Genomic DNA, 20,467 nt, shown 5'->3' on the forward strand with positions numbered 1-20,467 from the left:
GTCTTTACCCTTCTAGATAATAGTGATCATATTTAGTGAGATTCTGCTTCACCTGGGAGTAAGCTGCTAACCCAGGGAGCCTACTCATTTCATACCTAACCTCTAGATCCTGTTGTAGCTCTCCTAAACTCAACAGGGCTCTTTAACTTTTCTGTACAATGGCAATAATGACAAGACGTTCTAGGATTGTGTGAACTGTGTAAACATGTATAAAACTAAAATCTTGAAAGAATAAATTGAGACTTTTTTGACCTCTATTGGGAGCATTCTAAGTGTAGCAGAGGCAATACTGGCTACATTGTGGAAGCAGGTCACAGGTGTACTGGATTTTATTCTCTCTATACCTTGAGATTTTTTGAAATTTTCCATAATTGAAGACTCAAGAGACAAACATCAAAGAATGCATAATACCCATGGCAAACATGATGTTGAAAAATACTAATCGTGATCAATAGGAGTCTGATGGGCAGTTTCTGTAATTTTCACTCAGTTTGCTGTGAACTTAAAATGGCTCCAAAAAAAGAAAGTCTTTTGAAAAGGAGACAACAGAAGTGTAATTTTCTTTTGGCAGTGCTGGGGATAGAACATAAGACCACTGAGCCCCCAGAATATACTTCACAGAGTCTGGTACAGAGGGGTTGGAAGAGTGTTTAGTCTATAAAGTATTTGCTGTACAAACATGAGGACCTGAGTTTGACCCCAGAACCCACATAAATAAAAAAGGCAGGCATGGGAGCAGTGCTGGTGAGGCAGACTTAGGTGGATACCTGGAGCTTAAGGCCTTAAGTCTAATTCTGAGTTCCAGGCCATATGAACAAGCAAACAAACAAATAAACAAACAAATGCAGTGGAATGTAGTGACACATGCCTTTCATCCCAGGACTTGGTGGACAGAAACAGGCAGATTTTTGTGAGTTCCAGGATAGCCAGGGCTACATAATGAGACACTTCTCAAAACAATAAAACAAGTAACTAATGCTAGGCTTGGCACCTGCCTTTAATTTCAACAGTTGGGAAGTAGAAGTAAGAGGATATTTGCAAGTTCCAGGTCAGTCAGAACTACAATTAGACCATTTGACTAACAAAACTCTCTCCAAACAACAGCAACAAACTCCACCAAAAACCCAAACTCAAACCAAATAAAGAACACAAGGTAGACAGCATAAGAAGGACACTCAAGGTTGACTTCTGGCCTCCATATGAATGCACACAAACATGCATCCATATGAACACACCTGCACAAACACACAGAATTCAGTATAGACTCAGAGGGCTGAGTGTTAGCTATTATCATCACTATATCTGAGACAAAGAGCTGAGAGCCCTGATGACTTTCCTGCTTGACTCTTTTAGTCTTGGATAAACAACTATCTCTTCCCTAGCATGCCTCTTCTGAGCACTCCATATCTCTAAACCAGCATATTCCTGCCATCGAATACTTCCATTCTTTCTCTTCTTTTTTCTTAACATTACTTACTTGTGTATGTGCATGTACATGTCTAACATATGGTTAGAGGACAACTTGCAAGACTTGCTTCTCTCCTTCTACCATGGGTTCTAGGAATCACCAGGTTTGGCAGCAGGTACATTATCTTATAAGCCATCCCACCCCCACCCCCCTTTATGGATGCAGCACCTCATGTAGCCCAGGATGTCCTGGAATTTGCTAAGTAGTCGCAGTTTGATTTGAACGTTTGAACCTTCTGCTCCACTTCACTTCCAACAAGTGTTGGAATAATAGACGTATAGAATCATATCCAGCCCTATTCTCATTTCCTGAGGCCTGATTTGCCCTCACCATTTTTTTCTGAGACTTAGTACTTAATAGCAATGGGTTGAAGGCTTAGAAAGCAGGTTGCCACAGTAGGACTTCTAAGTTTATCACTCCTGGCATGGCCACCTCAGAGATGCTTTATGGGATCCTCAAATTAGTATGCCTTGATATCTCTCGTCTAGAAATTCCAAGCTGTGTTCTTTCTCTGCCAGAAGCCAGGACCCTCGCCCTTACCCTCACCCCCTACCTTTCCCCACCTGCACAATGTCCCCTGCAGCTTGGCAATCGCAAGATCCTGCTTGGCAGCTGCAGATAGATTCAAGGCAGTGTACCGTATCTTCTGAGGAAAGCAGGTAGACCATAATTCAAGGCAGTGTACCGTGTAGACCATGCAATGTTTCAAGGCACAGGCCAAGAAGATTCTGTACTTTTCCACCACCTGGCCCCTCTTATCCCCTCCCCTTGTAAAACATACTATAAAAAGGCACTTTGCGCTCAAATAGATGGCTCTTGACAAACAATTGCTTCCTTGAGTCCATTCTTCTCTCTCGCCCATTCTTTTTCAGGTTATGGTCCTCCTCACCCCCACAAATAACTAGGACCCGCAGGTCAGGTCATTTCTCTTTTGGAACCAGATTGCTTCTGCACTCCTGGAGTTATTTCAGTGCCTGTACTGGTTTTAATTGCTATCTTTTCCCCTATATGCTCACACTGGGTTACTGAGAGGTGATGAGTTTCCTTGAGTTCCTGAGTACAGAACCATCTTTCTAATCAAATCCATGGGTAATGTCAGCTGGGAGCTATTCTACCTCCTATCTGAGTCACATCTGGCCACAGGGCCCATTGACAAAGGCTGTCTGGTTAAGCTCCAGGAACACTGTTTGAGCCTCTAATCTGTCTTACACACACACACATACACACACACACACACACACACACACACACACACACACACACACACCAACACCAGCCTTGACTCTTTACTGAGGACATCTGAATACACTTTATTCCATTGCAAGAGATTAGTTTATTAACAAACATGTCATTTAGAAGGTGAGCCCTCTAACAAACTGCATACTGCCATACACCTTGTGAGGAACTCTGATTGGACTCCAGCTACTTGGGCACTAAAGGCCATACTGCTCCATTCAGGCTTGCAGAAGTCATCTGATTAAGCTCTAATTTAGCTTACTTAAGGGATCACATTGAAAACAGGGCTGGATAGCAGTGCACTGCCTCTGTGAAAGAGAATTTCTTGAAGATGTCCCAACCTACTCAATGGCTGCTCCAGTGAGAGGGGCAAACATTGAAGACCCTTGCCTCTGGGGGCACTCAAGAAACAGAAGATGACACAGGAGGGGCAGAGGAAAGGGCTGGGTGGGAACTGACTGTAGGATAAGCTTTAGGAAAACAAGGACACAGGTACTTAAGCTCCCTGACAAAATTAAATGGGTCAGCCTTGTAGCCCCCATCACCTTGAGGCCACTTTCAAGCCCTAATGTGTTAGGGAGGGGGAGCCTCATGCCTGGGCATGGGGTACAGTCTCCACCCTACACTGGTGACATGCTGCCTCCTTCAGTCTGGTCCGAGAGTGCTGCTGTGCTAGCCCGCCATGCTCCTTCGAGGGATACAGCCTTCCATCTCCAGGGCCTCTGGCCAGCCCTCATATTTGTTGGTGTGCTTACTGTTCTTCATATGCTGTGGAGGTTAATAGGAAGTCATGACCTGGCTCTCAGGGGCCAACCACCAGGGTATTCTTCAGTCTGTTGCCCTTCCCTTCACACAGGGAAAACTGGGGATGGCTGCAGTGGTCTATACTTTAATAAGCAACCTGGGGATGGGCCAAGGTGAACACTGTGGACAAGAGGGAGTCCATGTGACCCTGGAAGCTGCTGCCCTAGTTGGGGTGAAGGGTCTTGGCTGGCATGAGCTTGAGTTGTTTTTGTCAGCCAAAGCAATGGAGAAATATGTATTTGTTGAAAGCAGTGCTTGGAGGCCTAGCTAAGACTTTTTGCTGAGAGCCTCTCTAAAGATGATGATGCCAGGGGCCCTCCTCTCTCTAGCATCCCCTAGCATAAATCCTGACTGATGAACTCTAAGACTGAACCCAAGGGAGGTGAGAAAGGAGTGTGTAGTATAAATTGGAAAACTGGGTTATGACAAGACTAGGATGGTAGTGAGCATCTTTTTTTCTTTTTAAAATCTGAAACAGAATTCCTGTAGCCCAGGCTGGTGTGAAATTCGTTATGTGGCTAAGGATAATCTTGAACTTCTGATCCTCTTGCTTTTACTTTCAGTGTTGATATTATGGGTGTGTCCTCTGCTTAGTTTTATGTAATGCTAAGGATTGAACACAGAGCCTCGTGTATGCTAGACAAACACCCACCATAAGTGAGCTATATCCCTCGACTGAGCATCCTGAAGGTATTTGCAAAGATTTCTTAGGTATAAGTCTGGCCTATATGCAATTTAACATTTAAAGACTCCTTAGGTTGAAATATGTACAGGACAGGAAAGATCAAAGTTACTGTCTCTCCCCATGGTGATAATAATGGGCCAAGCCTAACCAGGGCATAGGTCAAGGACAGAGATCAGAACCAGATGGGTAGAATTCAGGGAAGCTTTGATGTAGAGAGAGGGGGTGGCCAGGTTGCCAGGGATAGGAGGCAGAGGTGCTAGGTTCTCTGCTGTACCTGCTCAAAGGGGCTCTTGTTCTGTACACCCTTGGCTCCCACAAACACCCAGCTGTCACGGAAGGCTAGTTCCTTGGCATTCCTGCTGCCCAGCTCAGAAAAAAGCTTCCTGGTCTCTTCATTCATCCTGTCACATGGTAGGAAGAAATGTGAACTTGGGATTATTACTGTACTGGAACAAGACTGAAGCTGGACTTCGCAGTCACTTACTTGGTAGCTGGATCATCATAGGATGCCACAAACACCAGGGTACCTTCATGCAGTGGTCGGATGAACTTCAAGAGATCATTGACATCTGGTGGAGATGGGCCCACAGAATATGGAGCTTCAGGTTCCACCAAGCAGCCCTTCCCCACCAAATAATATTCTTTGAATGAGGAAAACAAAGTAGGGACTGGGGCCAGGGCTGTTCCACATCAAGGACCATCAGTATGAATACAGACAAACTGGTAAAGAAGCTAGGGCCATCCAGTCACAAAATGAATCCAGACAGATTTCCCCATCCCCTGCATTTTGTGAACCCAAGGCAATACTTGTACAGCTGAGTGCAAAGACAGAGGGCAAGGTTTCAGGGAGAAAGTGTACAGTAGGATATTGTGGTGGACACTCACCTCCAGCCCACATGTCAAAGGCTCTGGCTTCTAGGAGCTCACCACTGACCCCTGTATCAAGAGGAAGATCTGCTGAGCAAGCTGGGCCTTGCCACTTTACTACCTGAGCCCCCAGCCCAGGCTCAAATATGGTGAGTGGCAGCCCTTTCTAGAAGGATGACATGTCCTGTCATCCTCAAATTCACAAAGCTGCAGCCCATAGAGCCACTAACATGTGAGGTCCTAAGTGTCTACCACTATTGTCACTACTATCACATTCACTGGGTGACTTCCTTTGTGGAGCTTTCAGCTGGCATAGAATTCTTCCCAAGTCTCCTAGGGAATGCCCAGAAGCCACCTGCACCTGCATAGGGAGTAATAAAGTGGAGGGGACAGGCCATACCATGGTATTTGCTTCTATAATCTGAATTCTGACCCTATAACATGGTGGACTCACCATTCACCAGGGCGATGTTCAGCCCACGACCCACATTGTCCTTGACGCTGCTCATGAGCCTAGCAGGGGGCAAGAAGATCTCTTGTGGGCTTATCAGCTTTGCTCTTTCTCACATAATCCTCAGCCCTTGGCCTTTTCAGACATGGCCTCAGGTTCCCCTCCCACTTCCCAGCCCATATGCTCACATCTTGTCCTCGAGGCAGATCTTGGGCCCGATGACATTGGCAGCCCCGCTGACTATTCGAAAGGCCAGGTGCTCTTCAGGACATGGCTGGGGCAGGCCGCACTTGTACTTCCTGGCCCTTGGTTCTGAGTAATGATAGCAGATGTGACCCATATGACTGACCCTGATGTCACCTGAGATCTGAGGGTAAAGGTCAGGACCAGCCAGAGGGCTGAAGGAACAGCTACAGAGCATAGAAATGGGGAAGGTGGGTGGAGCTCAGACCAAAGTTGGGGATGCTTCCAAGTGGTGTGTTGGATAAGGAGGTAGGGACTCCAAGAATTAGGTTTTTCTGCTATTGGTAGGAAAAGGGAAAGGGGGTTGACAGCTGTATTAGAACCCTTGTACAATCAGAACAAAGCAGAGGATCCAGAAAGTCAGGGTGGGAACTACATGAATGAGGCACACAGACCAAAGTGGATGAGCTAAAGTGGATAGGCAGAGCACAGGGCTCTACTAGCCTCTGTATTTCTTCAGGGTAAGGGTGGAGGTGACCTCTGTCATGGCTTGAATTATGATCCTACAAACTATACTGGAGTCAGAACTCTCAGTTCCTCAGAATGAGGCTGGGAAACAGGGTCTTTACAGATAGATAAGTTATGATGAAGTCATACTGGAGCATGTTGAGCCCTTAGTGTGACTGGTGTCCTTATGAGACAAAAGCATACAGGAGATGTTGTAAGACAGTACAGGCAAAAGGCAGAGTGGTACAGTTACAAGATGAGGCACATAGAAGGCTTCTGGAATCTGCAGAGGCACAGAAAGACCCTTACCTGGAGCTTTAAGAGAAAGCACAGCCCTGCTGATACTTCCATTCATACTCTCGGTTCCAAACATTGTGAGAAGATAAATTTTGGTTGTTTTAAGGGTCCTGCTTTATTCTTTATTCTATTTATTTATTTATTTATTTATTTATTTATTTATTTTTAAGTAGCTTCAGGAAGTTAATATAGGTTTTGGTGACAGGAATTGGGGGTTTATATAAATAAATACCACAAATTCCTAAGGATATGAAAATGAATTTTGAACTGGGTAGAGTGGACAAAAGCTACAGAGTTTTGAGGTGTACAGTAGAAAGAGCCTGGACTGCTTAAAACAAAAACAAAAACAAAGAAAACCTGAAACCCTGTTGGTAGGAATACAGAGTGACGGCAGGTATGGTACTACATATCTTTAATCCCAGACTTAGAAGGATGATGTAGAAGGAACATGATTTCAAGGCTATCCTGGCCTGTATAGTAAACCTTTATATTAAAACAAATTTAGCAATATGGATAGTAAACACAATTCTGGTAAGCTCAGAAAGAAAGAGCAATAGAGAAAGATTCTTCTGTTGAATCTTTCACTTACATCATCCTAAACAAAGTGTTGATAGGAACATGAATATTATAGATCTTTTGGTGAGACCTTAAAAGGAAGTTGAAGAAGCCATTATTGGGTGTGGGAGGAAAGCTTATCCTTGTTAGTGTCAATTGTTCTGATGTTTTGTAGGAAAGAAAGCTTGTAAAATATTTAGCAAAAGAGATTCTCAAGCACAGTGTTAAAGGAATGGTCTGGTTTTTCCTTGCTGCTGCTTATGGTAAAATGAGAGTAGACAGAATAGTTGGAGAAAAATATTAATCGCCGGGCAGTGGTGGCGCACGCCTTTAATCCTAGCACTTGGGAGGCAGAGGCAGGCGGATTTCTGAGTTCGAGGTCAGCCTGGTCTACAGAGTGAGTTCCAGGACTCACTCTGTAGTTCCAGGGCTACACAGAGAAACCCTGTCTCGAAAAAAACAAACAAACAAACAAAAAATAATCACGAAGAAAATAGAACATAAGATATAGAAAAATCTCAGGCTAGCCAGACATATGCTTGTAATCCTAGCACTTGGGAGATGGAAGCAGGAAGATCAGGAATTTAAGGTTACCCTTGGCTTTATAGTGAGTTTAATGATAGCCTGGTATTCATTAAGCCCTGTCACAAAGGGAAGGGAAAGAAAGAAAATGTTAGTTTAATTATTTTGCAAAAAATGAGAAAGCAAAAATTGAGAAAGGAAAAAAAATTGAGAAAGCAGTCCAAATCTGTTATTCCAGAATTTGATAGGGTAACACGGGAGGAACATAGACTTTCAGAGCTACATAGTAAGTTCAAGGTCAGTTTCTGTTACAGAGTAAAACTCTGTCAAAAAATCTGACACATTTTATGGGCTAGAAAAATAGCTCTGTGTAGAGTATTTGTTCAGTATGTGTGAGGTCCTGGGTTTAATTCCCAGCACTATAAAACTTTTTATTTTTATTATTTTTTTTAAAGATTTATTTATTTATTATATGTAAGTACACTGTGGCTGTCTTCAGACACCCATATGAGGGCATCAGATCTCATTGCAGATGGTTGTGAGCCACCATGTGGTTGTTGGGATTTGAACTCATGACCTCTAGAAGAGCAGTCAGTGCTCTTAACCGCTGAGCCATCTCACCAGCCCTAAAACTTTTTAAAAAGCATACTTTAGAGAGATCACAAAGATGATGGCTGGCTAAGAACTTGCTAAGGAAAGGAAGCTTGTATGTACTCCTGCCTCTCAGAAGCCTGGACTTGAGATGGGATTATACAGAATGGATCTGTGGAGGACTCTCTTATAACCTAGGCCTTCATGAACTGCATGAGAGGCCAGCAAAATTTGCTAGAAATTTATACCAACAGAAACATTGTCAGCCTATGAAAAGAATCGAGATGAGAATACGAGGATGGATGAAACAAAGGAATGAAAGACAAAAGGAAAGAAAGAAGTGAGGGAATGGGGAAAGGAGGGAGAAAGGAAAAGGAAGGAAGGGAGGGAGGTATGTGGTTGATTTTGAATACAGAGCTGGGGATGAAGAAGCCAAAGAGGGCCCAGAGGATGCGGTCACTTTGGTGGGCCTAGAGAACAGAGTACCTGGATATAGAGATTTCTCCTTAGGCCCTGATATCCAGAATTTTCCCTGCTATAATTGGGACTTGCTTAGGACCATGAACCCCTGCTTCATCCCAATGTCTCTTGTTTGTAATGGGATTTTTTTTTCCTGTGCCTTCCCCTTTCACCTTCTGATGGTAGCTAACTCATTTACTAGGTTCACAGCCCAGAAGCCTATGATAGCTAGTTGGGAGAGTCCAGATGGAGAATGGAAATCCTAGTGGGGCTGGCTGACAGCAGGCAGGGGTGTCACAAGAGGCAGTATGAAGTACAGGCACAGGAGGGAATAGGAGAGGGACAGGAGGCTTACCTGCAGTCACTGAGTTCTCTGGGCCTGTAGGTAGAGAGTTTTTCTATTAGCATGGAAGCCTCCAGGAGCCTATAGCAGAGCAAGGAGGCTCAGGGACTCAGGGCCAAGTCAGGCTATACTTGACATGTTTCCCGCTCAAGTCTCAATGATGCCATGATGTAAAACTGCTTGCTCCAGGAAAAGGATGTATTGGAATTGTAAATAGTGTTTAGGTGACTTTGGCACCAGTGTCAAGGTGTAGAATCCGTTGTGTGTCTCAGAACCCAACTGAAAGTCCAAGGCAATCAATATTCAATAGAGGCCTTTCCACTCCTTATTCTTATTCTATCAACTTCCCTCAATATTGATTGCAATTAGGGGTGCTGTTCTCAAGGATAGTTGGTAGGAACAAGTATGCATTTGTGTTGGAAGATATATCTAGGGCAGCAAAAGGAAGCCTGCTAAGAAGGGAATGGGAAACCCAACTATCATAACCCATATTGGACACCTCTATAGTGAATCAAGAGGGTCCCCACACTCACTGGTGAAGAATTGCTGAATTCGAGGAAGGCCAACACCAGGACCACCTAGGAGGAAGGTGACTAGGATCCAGGTGAGACCCATAATGATGATTAGGGCCACGATGCGCAGGGGGCCTGCAGGCAGGATAGACACAGAGCAGGACTATCTCAGATATCAGTGAACAAACCCTGCAAAAACCCACTATCTCATATGACCAGATCTCCCCTTCTACTTGGGAACAAGTGATAGTAGGATTGGAAGGTGGGGGACCAATTGCTATCCACCAGACCCAAGAGATAGACCTGAACTTCCTCCTAGTATACTCCTTGTGAAAACCAGTCCTACCTGCTTCAGGATCTATCAAGTTCTCTCCTGTCTCAGATACATTGTGCTAAGACTCCTCCTTTCTAGCTGACTTTCTCTCATATTATCAACATGTCCTAACTTAGTAAGATAAAGATGAAACAGAGCTCCTGCAAGAAAAATCTCATTCCCTGACTCTTCATCTTCCACTTCTCCACCAAACTCTTTAAAAATTTATATTCTGGCTTGGAATATAGCTCTGTGGTAGAGCATTTGCCCAGCATGCATAAGACCCTGGCTTCCATCCCCCAGCATACACATAAAAGACATCTACATTGTGATTTCTATTACTTCACTCCCCAACTCTCTCCCACAAATTCTTACACTAGTCTTGCTCCCACAACACCAACTAAAGACTTTCAAACCTATGGCTTTCATGATGTCACATTTCTGATTGTCTGTCTGCTCTTTCTTGACCTCTCAGTGGGCTGCCCAAGCCCTCCTGATGCAGACACTTCACTACTAGGTTCCAGGATACTACTGTCTCCTGACTCCATACTCTGGGACTTCCTCTTTGTTGGTTAGATTGTGTTCCATTACTCTCTCCTCAAAAGGTGTTCTTTTCCAGGCTGCCTTCTCCAATCTTCATACTGTATGGGAGATTTCACCATGCAGCAATGACACCTTACACCTCCAGTCCTGATCTGTCTTGAACCCATATCCTCCCAGCCAGTTCCTTAATGTCCAATTTGGACTTATCCATAAAGCTGCTACCTTATCAGTTCTCAAATTCTACTCTCACCCCATACAGTCCCTTCAAGACACATTCATATTAATAGTCCAGCTGACAGGAGAGCTGCCACTAGGATGACACCCAACCTCACAGGCACCTAAGTCAGTCTCTTCTAAGGCCATGCCTCTCTATCTCTACTCTCCACTCCTCTCCAGCCTATTTCTCACAATTCATCAGTTCATTTTTCCAAAAGGCAGTTGGCCTGTTATTTGTGATATATATATATATTTTTTTTTCATTCATTCAATCCTTAACTACTTACAGTTTGGGAAGCTGAAGTCCTCAGAGGCGAAAGAATTTGTTCATAAAATGAGTGCTTGTGCACAGTCATCCATTAATAAATAAGCAAACCAGTGACTACCCAGGCCCTTCTAACACAGACATGAAGACACCTGGCCTCTCTTCAGTTCTCTGTGGAAGCCACCCACCTGCCAACCTCATGTCCACTTCTCCCGCTGGGTTGGGACCGCCGGCAGGTGCACTGTTTGGGAACTGTGGGTTCTGGGAGGAACGAAACAGGAAAGAGTAGGCTTGGGGTGGGGGCAGGGGCAAGTCTGTGCTGGGCGAGATCGGTGGGTGCTATGATTTGTTCCTCCAAACACCAGTCCAGGCTCAGTTCCCCGTGAGAGCTAGGAGAGCGCTAGGAGAAGCCCTGCCTGGCCAGGAGAGCCTTGGGAATCCGTCGCGCCTCACAGTCTGGCTAAGAGAAGCCTCCAGGACTGGAACGTAGCAATAGTTCTCTTCGACCCGGGGCCCTCCCGTGCTAGGCCCTGGGCTCAGGTCGGTCGTCTTGAGGCTGGTGGCAGAGAATGGGCGGGCCAAGGATGTTGCCTGGGTGTAGGGAGACGCAGATCAGGGAGTTCCCCAGTGGTCTCGCTCTGCCAGCTAGGTGAAGCAAATGAGTCATGTAGAAAAGCTTAGCAGGCACGACAATGGCCGCCCGCAGAAGGTCACAGCCCACAGACGTCGCTCTGCCATAGGCCCATAGGCTGCGCTGTGGGTCGCAGGTCCTCACGCAGGCTCCACCTCCAGACCTGCCTCCACCCTCTTCTCCAGAGGCTGGGTGGGAGGTACGTAGTGTGGCTGTGCACTCCTCTTGTGCTAAAGCTGAGCCGCCTAGCTTCCTACAAAGAGCCGAAGTCACTGCTGCAAGATGAAATCTCCTTCTAGACTTTGAGGTACTATACAATTTATAGTTCATGTTTGCTTAAAACTCTATGTAACCCAGGCTGTCCTCAAACTTGAAGCGATTCTCTTGCTTCAGGCTCTCAAGTGTTGGAATTACAGGTGTAAACCACCAGAGCCCCCATTCCCACTTCCTCCACACTTCCTCTTAGGTGAGGGATCTTTTATTTCTACGTTTGATGAGCTGAAGCTCTGACTGTGACTTGATATCAGAGCTTTCATGGCTCACAAGAGGATGGATGTGGGGACATAGGTAATGACTTAAGGTTGACATGTGTTCAACTTTAAGTCATTAACCATGTAAGAATATGGAAGGTTCAGAAGCACATGTGGATGTAAACCTGAGCATTTGGTTGGTTTCTTTCTGCTTAATGTTCTTTCCTGAGAGCGTTCTGTTTTATGTATCAATCAGTGAGGGAATGTTTGGAACATTTCTCTGGACCCTCAGGTTTGAGCTTTTTGCCTCGACCTCCCACAGTGCCAGGGCAGCTGGGCCAGTCCTTTTTAGCTGAATCTATCTCTCAGGCAGCTGCTGGACAGAACTAAAACAACATTCCTGTCCTTTGACCCAATGAGCCTATTTACAGGAACTCCACTCCACTTTGGTAATGCTCCAAAATACAGAAAAAGTTTATAGAAGCACTGTTTTGGTTAGATTATAGCATTTTCAATTTGGTAACACCTATAATCTCAGTACTTGGGAAGTGGAGACAGGAGAGGAGGATCAAGAGTTCAAAGCATCCTCAGCCACTTATTAACTTAGAGGTCAGCCTTAGCAGCATGAAATCTGTCTCAGGGAATCTGATGTCTTATTCTGACCATCTCAGGCATCAGGCATGCATGTAGGAAACACGTATGTAGGAAAACCACTTATATACATAAAATAAAATTTCAAAAATTGTAGGAAGTTGGAGAGATGGTTCAGTGATTAAGGGCACATACTGTTTCTGCAGGGTACCTGGGTTGGATTCCTTACACTCACATAAGGCAGCTTACAACTGCCTGTAATTTCAGCTTCAGGGGATCTGGTACCTCTCTGACCTCTTCCTCCTCTTCCTCCTTCTCCTCCTCCTCCATACACAACACACACACACACACACAAATGATAATAATAATAATAATAAATTTTTAAAAAAGAAAACATTAAGTAAAGATAAAATAGTAACAACAACAAAATGAATATTAAAAAAAGAATGCAGTAGTTTCCATACTGACTGACTAGTTCCTCATAGGCACTCTCCAATGGTTATGGTCAAGGGCATCTGTTTTAGTAGTCTTCTGCTGTAGTCAGAGGTTTGTGTTTTGTCACTGAGTTTGGTGGCCTTGTGTACTTCTGGCATCAAACCTTGGGCACAGTACCCTCCTCAGTAGGGCTCAGTAGAAGCTGCCAGCTACTAAATGTCCTCAAACTGATAGGTCACCCAGGTATCTGCCAGATTAATGGTATTTAGAAAACAAGATTTGTAACTTGTGTAGAGCAGCAGAAGAAGTTTGATAAGTCTCCTTGAAGGCCCAGGGGAAACTCCCCATTTTCCAGGGTCACTCCAAGAATAGTGGGCATCAGAAGTCTGGGAATCAGTTCCAGGTCTTTATTTTCTTTTGTGTTACTATGTTTTATTTTGTTTACACAAGGTCTCACTATGTAGCCATGGCTGTCCTGGAACTCTCTCTAGACCAGGCTGGCCTCAAATGTACAGATATCTGCTTTCTGAGTGATGGAATTAAAGGTATATGCTAACACACCCAGCCCTGCTGCATATTTTTTGAGATGGAATCTCATATAGCCTTTAACTCACAATGTTTCCAAGGATGACCTTGGACCTCTTGCCTATACCTACTTAGTCCTGGGATTATAGGTGGAGATCCAGGTCTTTTATGACTCATGGGGCAAACTTTCAGTCTATTTTCTCCAGGACTTCGTGTGTGTCCTGAAAATTGAATTTATGGCTTTTGACATACATGTGCCTTACTGCTGACATAAAACCTCAGCCCTTTACCATTTAAAATGTACAATTAAAGCTGGGCGTGGTGGCGCATGCCTTTAATCCCAGCACTCTGGAGGCAGAGGCAGGCAGATATCTGTGAGTTTGAGGCCAGCCTGGTCTACAGAGTGAGTTTCAGGTCAGCCAGGGCTACACAGAGAAACCCTGTCTTGGAACAAAATACAATTAAATGGTATAAATTATATTCACAGTGTTGTGTAGCCATTACCAGTACCTATTCCTGTATGTATAGATGTTTACATATACATATGTAACATTTACATATATATAATATATATATTACATATACATATAACTGCTGATCCTCCTGCTTCTACATGCTAAGTCTTGAAATTAAATGCATGACAACATGCTCATCAGGACTTTTAGATTTATCTATAAAGTCCTAATTCTTTTTTTCCCCATGGTGTGTATGTGTGATATGTGTATATGTAGATACGTGTCTGTGTTCTTTTTTTTTTTTTAAATTTTTATTTATTTATTATATGTAAGTACACTGTAGCTGTCTTCAGACACCCCACAAGAGGGCATCAGATATCATTACCGATGGTTGTGAGCCACCATGTGGTTGCTGGGATTTGAACTCATGACCTCTGGAAGAGCAGTCAGTGCTCTTAACCTCTGAGCCATCTCACCAGCCCACGTGTCTGTGTTCTTGTATGTTGAGTGTAGTAGGCATGTGTACTGAGGTGTGTGGAGATCAAAGGACAATTCCAGGTGTTGGTCTTAACCTTCCATCATGTTTGAGACAGGGTCTCTTTTAAATTGATGAGTATGCCTTCCTAGGTGTCCTAAGAGCTTCTGTTTCTGATCTTCTCATAAGAGTTCTGGGATTATGGGCAGGTGCTACTGGGGCCTGTTTCACATGGATTCAGGGGATAAAAACAGCCTAGAAGCCCTGCAGAGAGGCAGAGGGAGGTGGATCACCATAAGTTCAAGGCCAGCCTGTTCTGCATATTGTGTTCCAGGTCAGCTATAGAGAGAGTTCCAGGTCTACATAGAGAGACCCTGCCTCAAGCAAACAAGCAAACATCCAACAAACCAACAACCATCTCTAACCCTGCAAAGAATGCAGGTCCTCATGTTTGCATGACAAGTATTTTATTCACTAAGTGGTCTCCCCAGCCTTCTTTTTCATTTCCTTCCTTCCTTCCTTCCTTCCTTCCTTCCTTCCTTCCTTCCTTCCTTCCTCCCTTCCTCCCTTCCTCCCTTCCTCCCTCCCTTCCTCCCTCCCTCCCTCCCTCCCTCCTTCCTTCCCTTCCTTCCTTCATCTTCTAATTTTTCTTTCTTTCTTTCTTTCTTTCTTTCTTTCTTTCTTTCTTTCTTTCTTTCTTTCTTAAGACAGGGTCATGCTACATAGTCTGAGCTGGTTTTGAACTTATTGCACAGACAAGGATAATCTTGAATTTTTGTTCTTTTGTCTGTACCTCTCAAGTGCTGAGTTTTCAGATCCATTCCATCCAGCCTATATTATGTGTTACTTACTGGGGGTGGAATCTAGGGCTTTATGCTTGAGATGTTTGCACTTAATCCTCAGAGTTACAGCCCTTGTCCTAATTTTGTGCATGTCAAAGTAGAATATACATATATATATTGTCCTAATTCATTTTGTTGTCTGCTTGAAGAAGAAACTTCAATTGAAAAGTTTCCTGGGTGGGATTCACCTGTGGGTATGTCTGTGGGAGTATTTTCTTGATTGCTGATTGATGCAGGAACACCAAGCCCATTGTATGCAGTGTCATCCCTGGGCAGGTGGACCTGGTTGGGCTGTGTAAGCTACCTAGCTGAATGTGAACCTGGAAACAAGCCAGCAAGTATCATTCCTCCATGTCCTCTGCTTCAGTTTCTGCTTTCAAATTCCTGCTTTAAGTTCTTGACCTGACCTCCTCAGTGATGGCTTGTGATCTGGGAATTATAAGATGTAGAAGGCCAGATCCCAACAGTGAGTTCAGTGATCCAAGATGGGGATGTGGGGTCAGTGATTAAGGTGAAGCAAGCACACACACACACACACACACACACACACACACACACACACACACGAACAGTGGAATGAAGCAAGGCTCTAACAAGCTCCAACAATTTTATTCTCCCATAGCTTATATATCCCAGCAAAATCTTTCAACCAATATAAAAATTACAATGTGGTTACATTCTATTTTTAAGTGAATAATTACAGTAAGGATACATTTAAAAAAAAAGCATTCCCCCAATACCATTACATGATTAAATATCTTATGTATGAAAGTGAAAAAAAACAAATTATTCCCAAGAACCCATGTATATTCATGTTTAAGTGACTTGTTATAAATTAACAGAGTGTAAGCAAGCAAGGTAATTTTTTCTCAGACAGTCAGGCTGCAATTTGTGATTACAAAGAAAGGAACAATTATTCATTATATATCTTAAAAAGTAATCTTACAAAAAATCTTAAAAGATGCACAAATCTAAACCTTTATATAAAAAACAATAATCATTTATACTTTAAATCTTCAGGGTGCACATCTACTCACCAATTTTTTATTAAATCATCTCAAGAAGCTGAGGCAAAAATAAGTATAAAAAATTAATCATCACCTTGATCACTAGAAAGGCACATCAGCACCCTAGTTAGGGTGCCATCGTTCTTGTTCTCTGACTTCAAAAAAAAAATCCCTAGCTCAATTATCATAAGTGTGACTTTCTGAACTTTAAATTGTTCCCCAAGATTTTCTATGTCAAAGCCAGTATCAAAAGACATCTTAACTTAACTTTAATAACTACATCTCTAAATTCTAAGGGTGGTGGTTGAATAATCTATTCTAGCAACACTGCTTTGAAAAGATCAATCACTAATATTGTAAGTCCCAATGATACTGCCCAGTGAGGGGCTGGAATCCCCCTTAGAGTTTTCATACCACTCATATATTATGAAGTGTGTGGTAACTGTGAGGGCAATAAGCAGATAGATACTCAACAGCATGAGGTCCTTAGGACACATAGTCCTTGGGACTCTACCTCTCTGATTCACTCCCATCATGGTTGTGCTAACCAGTGGACTGCATTCTATGAGTTCTAAAGCTGTTTTGATGTTCCTCTTGCATGGCCCACAACATTAAACCCTTTCTTTCCCTAAGTTGCTTTTGGTCATAGTATTTATTGCAGTAATAGAAAATCAAACTAGAATAAGAGCAATTGTAAGTTAACAGCAAAATTGAGTATAACGTATGGGATTTCCTATGTATATACCTTGCCCTTGCACACACATGCTCATGCATTTTTTTCTGCTATGTAATTTCTACTGCAATTAAAATATAAATAGGAATCTAATGAAGTAGATTTCATGAGTGTTACCCATGTGGTGGTGGGACTTTTCTATGATGCAGCTGCTTGAGAGACAGCCATGCTCCTGTAATATACACAATAAATTCATTGGAGCTTAAAAACACATGGTAGGAAGAATAGTGATCTCAGGTAGGCACTGAGAGGCTCAGTGGTAGAACATGGGTAAGACTATGGGTTTAGTTCCCAGCACTTGAACATTCTCAACATAATATTCTAGGTGCTTTTTACTCCAAACAAGTTGAGAATCAATTTTAACTACCATATTTCAGTATGGTGACTCAAACCTATAGACCTAGCACTCAGAAGGCTGAGGCACGAGAATCACTGTGAATCCAGGCCAATCCGGGTGTGCTGGATAGTTTTAAGTCAATTTGGCAGAAGTTAAAGTCATTTGTAAGGAAGGAACAGTGATTAATAAAATGCCATGGGATAGGAACTTCATAGGAGGACCAACAGTGTCAACTAACCTGGACCCCTGGGGGTTCTCAAGAGACTTAGCTGCTAATCCAAGAGCATACACCAGCTGGACTGGCCTCAGTGGGAGAGGATGCACCTAATCCTGCAGCGACTTGATATGTCAGGGTGGGGGATACCCAGAGAGGTCCCTACCGTCTCAGAGGCAAAGGGAAGGGGGAACGGGGGAGGGACTCTGTGAGGGGAAAATTGGGAAAGGGGCAGCATTTGTTATGTAAATAAACAAATAAAAGAAAAAATAACGGGTTTGAGAGATGGCTCAGCGGTTAAGAGCACTGACTGCTCTTCCAAAGGTCCTAAGTTTAATTCCCAGCAACCACATGGTGGCTCTCAACCATCTATAATGGGATCTGATGCCCTCTTCTGGCATGTCTGAAGACAGCTACAGTGTACTCGTCATATATATAAAATAAATAAAATTAAAAAAAAAAAAAGAAAAAGAAAGAAAAAAGAAAATGCCTCCATAAGATAGGGTTGTAGGCAGGACTGTAAGGCATTTTCTGAATTAGTTTGATGGCTCCTTGTCAGGGTTGCCATTCCTGTGCTGGTGGTCCTGGGTTCTATAAGAAAGCAGGCTGAACAAACCATGAGAAGCAAGCCAGTAAGCAGCATCCTTCCTTGGCCTCTGTATTAGCTCCTGCCTCCAGGTTCCTGTCCTACTTGAGTTCTTGCCCTAACTTATTTTGGTGATGAAATGTGATGTGGAATAAACATTTTCCTCCCTAAGTAGCTTTTTGGTCATTTATAGAAGAAAAAGAAACCCTCAGCCACTGGGTTGTGGATATACCTTATCACAAAGAAAACAAAGTAACAACAAAAACATTAACTATCAGAGGTTTCCTTAAACCTTATTTACAAAACGGGTATAGTTTGATTATTCTTGTATTATACCTTGAATATTCATTTAGTTTAGTTTTGTTTGGGGAAAAACACTGGTTATTGAAGCTAGGGCCTTATACATGCTAGACAAGCATTCTACCATTGAGTCATGCCTTAGTCTCATTGATAGATTTTGTTTGTGGACTCTACAACTGAGCTACATCCTCTTTTTACCTTTTAATTTCAGTCTTTAAGTTGCATAGGCTGGCATTGAACTTACTCTGTAGCTTAGGCTGGCATTGAATTTACAGTCCTCCTACCTGGGATTGCAAGCTGCTGCCACTGTGCCAAGATTCATTTAGATTTAGTCATATATTTATTACACTATTTTTTCTCAAAGGCATCAGTTTCCTTCTATGCAAAATATGTATTTAGAAACTTAAATTGACAGCTGAAGAGATGGCGCCACAGTTAAGAAGAATACTGTCCACTCTTCCAGAGGTCCTGAGTTCAATTCCCACCAACCACATGATGGCTCACAACCATCTGTAATGGGATCCAGTGGCCTCTTCTGGCATGCAGGTGTATATACAGATACAGCATTCATTTACATAAAATAAATAAATAAATCTTTTAAAACATATTAATTTGATATGTGTATACATGCCCATAAGACATGTGAGGCCAGTGGACAACTTAGTTAGTGCTCATCTTACATTATGTGGGCCCAGTGGATCAAAACTCAGGCCATTAAGCACCTTTAAACACTAAGCTGTCTTTTTTTGGCCACAGAATGAATCTTTTTTGGGATGACATGATTGTAGGAAATTTTCTATTTTTTCTTTACACTATCCTTCATGTTTTAGGATAAAGATATTTTAGGAATGCTAGAAAGTTGAGTCAATGGTTAAGAGTAGTTTTTGTTCTTCCAGAGAACCACAGTTCAGTTCCTAGCACCCACATGACAGCTTACAACCATCTGAAACTGCAGTTCTAGGTGATCCAATGCCATCTTATAGCCCCCATGGCACCAGGTATAAACATGTACATATAAAATAAAATAGATAAAATCCTTAGGAAAAAGAAAGATATTTTAAAAATAGGTGTGGGATGTACCTTTGTAATCCCAGAGACTGAGGCAGGATGATTGCAACCTCAAAGCCTACCTTGGCTACACAAGTTTTAGACCATCCTGGGTTGCATCAGATCCTGTCTCAAAACAAAAAATAAGCCAAGTCCCACCAAGGACCTTTAAGATGTTGAGTGTTGGGGTCCAAAAATCCAAAACAACTCAAGCAGTCACAAGTGTCCAGCAAAGCAAGATCTTTATTTGAATTAGACAGCAAAAACTGACCATTCAGAGACAACAGCACAGACTTGGGAGCTGACTGCATCTTAGAACATTCATCTTAGTAAGGATTTAAGCAGATGACAGAAATGTTTGTACTCAGGAAGCTACTGATAAATCAGAGTTGGAGAACAGACTCCAGAGCTGAACTGTGACCCCCACCCCACCCCCTCACCCAGAGGGCCAGAATGTCACAGATTTTTTAAGCCCAAAATCCACAAACATCTATGCCAAATTACAGTTATATTTTCCCACCAATTAGGATTTAGGAATAGGGGACTTCCTTAGGAACATGTCTTTGTGGTACAGTTATCCTGCTTCCATTGGTTGGGGTATTTAACTGTGTCTGGGGACTTGTCTTGCCTAACATTCAGGACTTAAACTTGTCAACCAGGATATCAGTTACCCACTTAGTACATGTCTCTTTCTGCTAAGCAGGATGTCAGTTACCTAGGGAGGTCTTGGGAACTTAAACTTTACCCCAATCAAAATGGCTTTAGTTTGGTTCCTTCTTACATCGAGTATCTTTCTTAATCACTCTCTACTTTATGTTTTTTATTTGTAGGTTGTAGAGAGAATCTCTTGTGCACTGTGTAAAAGCATTCACCTGTCAATAAAAAAAGTCTATGGCCAATGAGCTGAAGCAGGAACTATGTGGGAGTTCTGGCCCAGAAAGAGGGAAAGGGAGACAGGGAGAGGGAGAGGGAGAGGGAGAGGGAGAGGGAGAGGGAGAGGGA

At 43.1% G+C, this 20,467-nt stretch overlaps 2 protein-coding genes and 1 pseudogene across 4 annotated transcripts in view; 2 read left to right on the top strand and 1 right to left on the bottom strand.

Annotated features, from left to right (window-relative positions):
• Positions 1-2,758: 2,758 nt before the first annotated feature.
• Fam3a (family with sequence similarity 3 member A) lies at positions 2,759-11,616 on the bottom strand. Of its 2 annotated transcripts, none has more exons than XM_028784601.1 (9): positions 11,006-11,616; positions 9,502-9,615; positions 8,981-9,004; positions 5,700-5,823; positions 5,515-5,573; positions 5,079-5,129; positions 4,678-4,762; positions 4,468-4,594; positions 2,759-3,472 (listed from the first exon to the last, which is right to left on the bottom strand). In XM_028784601.1, the coding sequence occupies exons 1-9, from the start codon at positions 11,016-11,018 to the stop codon at positions 3,377-3,379; spliced, it is 693 nt and encodes a 230-aa protein (XP_028640434.1). In that variant the 5' UTR covers positions 11,019-11,616; the 3' UTR covers positions 2,759-3,376. The 2 variants fall into 2 exon arrangements, with proteins under 2 accessions (XP_028640434.1, XP_028640435.1); XM_028784602.1 differs by lacking the exon at positions 11,006-11,616 and adding an exon at positions 10,840-10,984.
• A 30-nt stretch (positions 11,617-11,646) lies between these two features.
• LOC114636538 overlaps positions 11,647-20,467 on the top strand; it is a 21,499-nt pseudogene continuing 12,678 nt past the window's right edge.
• The window catches only part of Ikbkg (inhibitor of nuclear factor kappa B kinase regulatory subunit gamma), a 66,902-nt gene continuing 58,098 nt past the window's right edge, over positions 11,664-20,467 (top strand). The window contains exon 1 of one of the 2 annotated variants that reach the window (XM_028784608.1): positions 11,664-11,755. The gene's annotated coding sequence lies outside the window, so the exon portion shown is untranslated. The remainder of the gene's footprint in view (positions 11,756-20,467) is intronic. The other variant, XM_028784607.1, reaches the window with a different exon arrangement.

The sequence above is a fragment of the Grammomys surdaster genome, unplaced genomic scaffold (genome assembly GCF_004785775.1).
Source record: "Grammomys surdaster isolate TR1022 unplaced genomic scaffold, NIH_TR_1.0 124511, whole genome shotgun sequence".
Lineage (NCBI taxonomy): Eukaryota > Metazoa > Chordata > Mammalia > Rodentia > Muridae > Grammomys > Grammomys surdaster.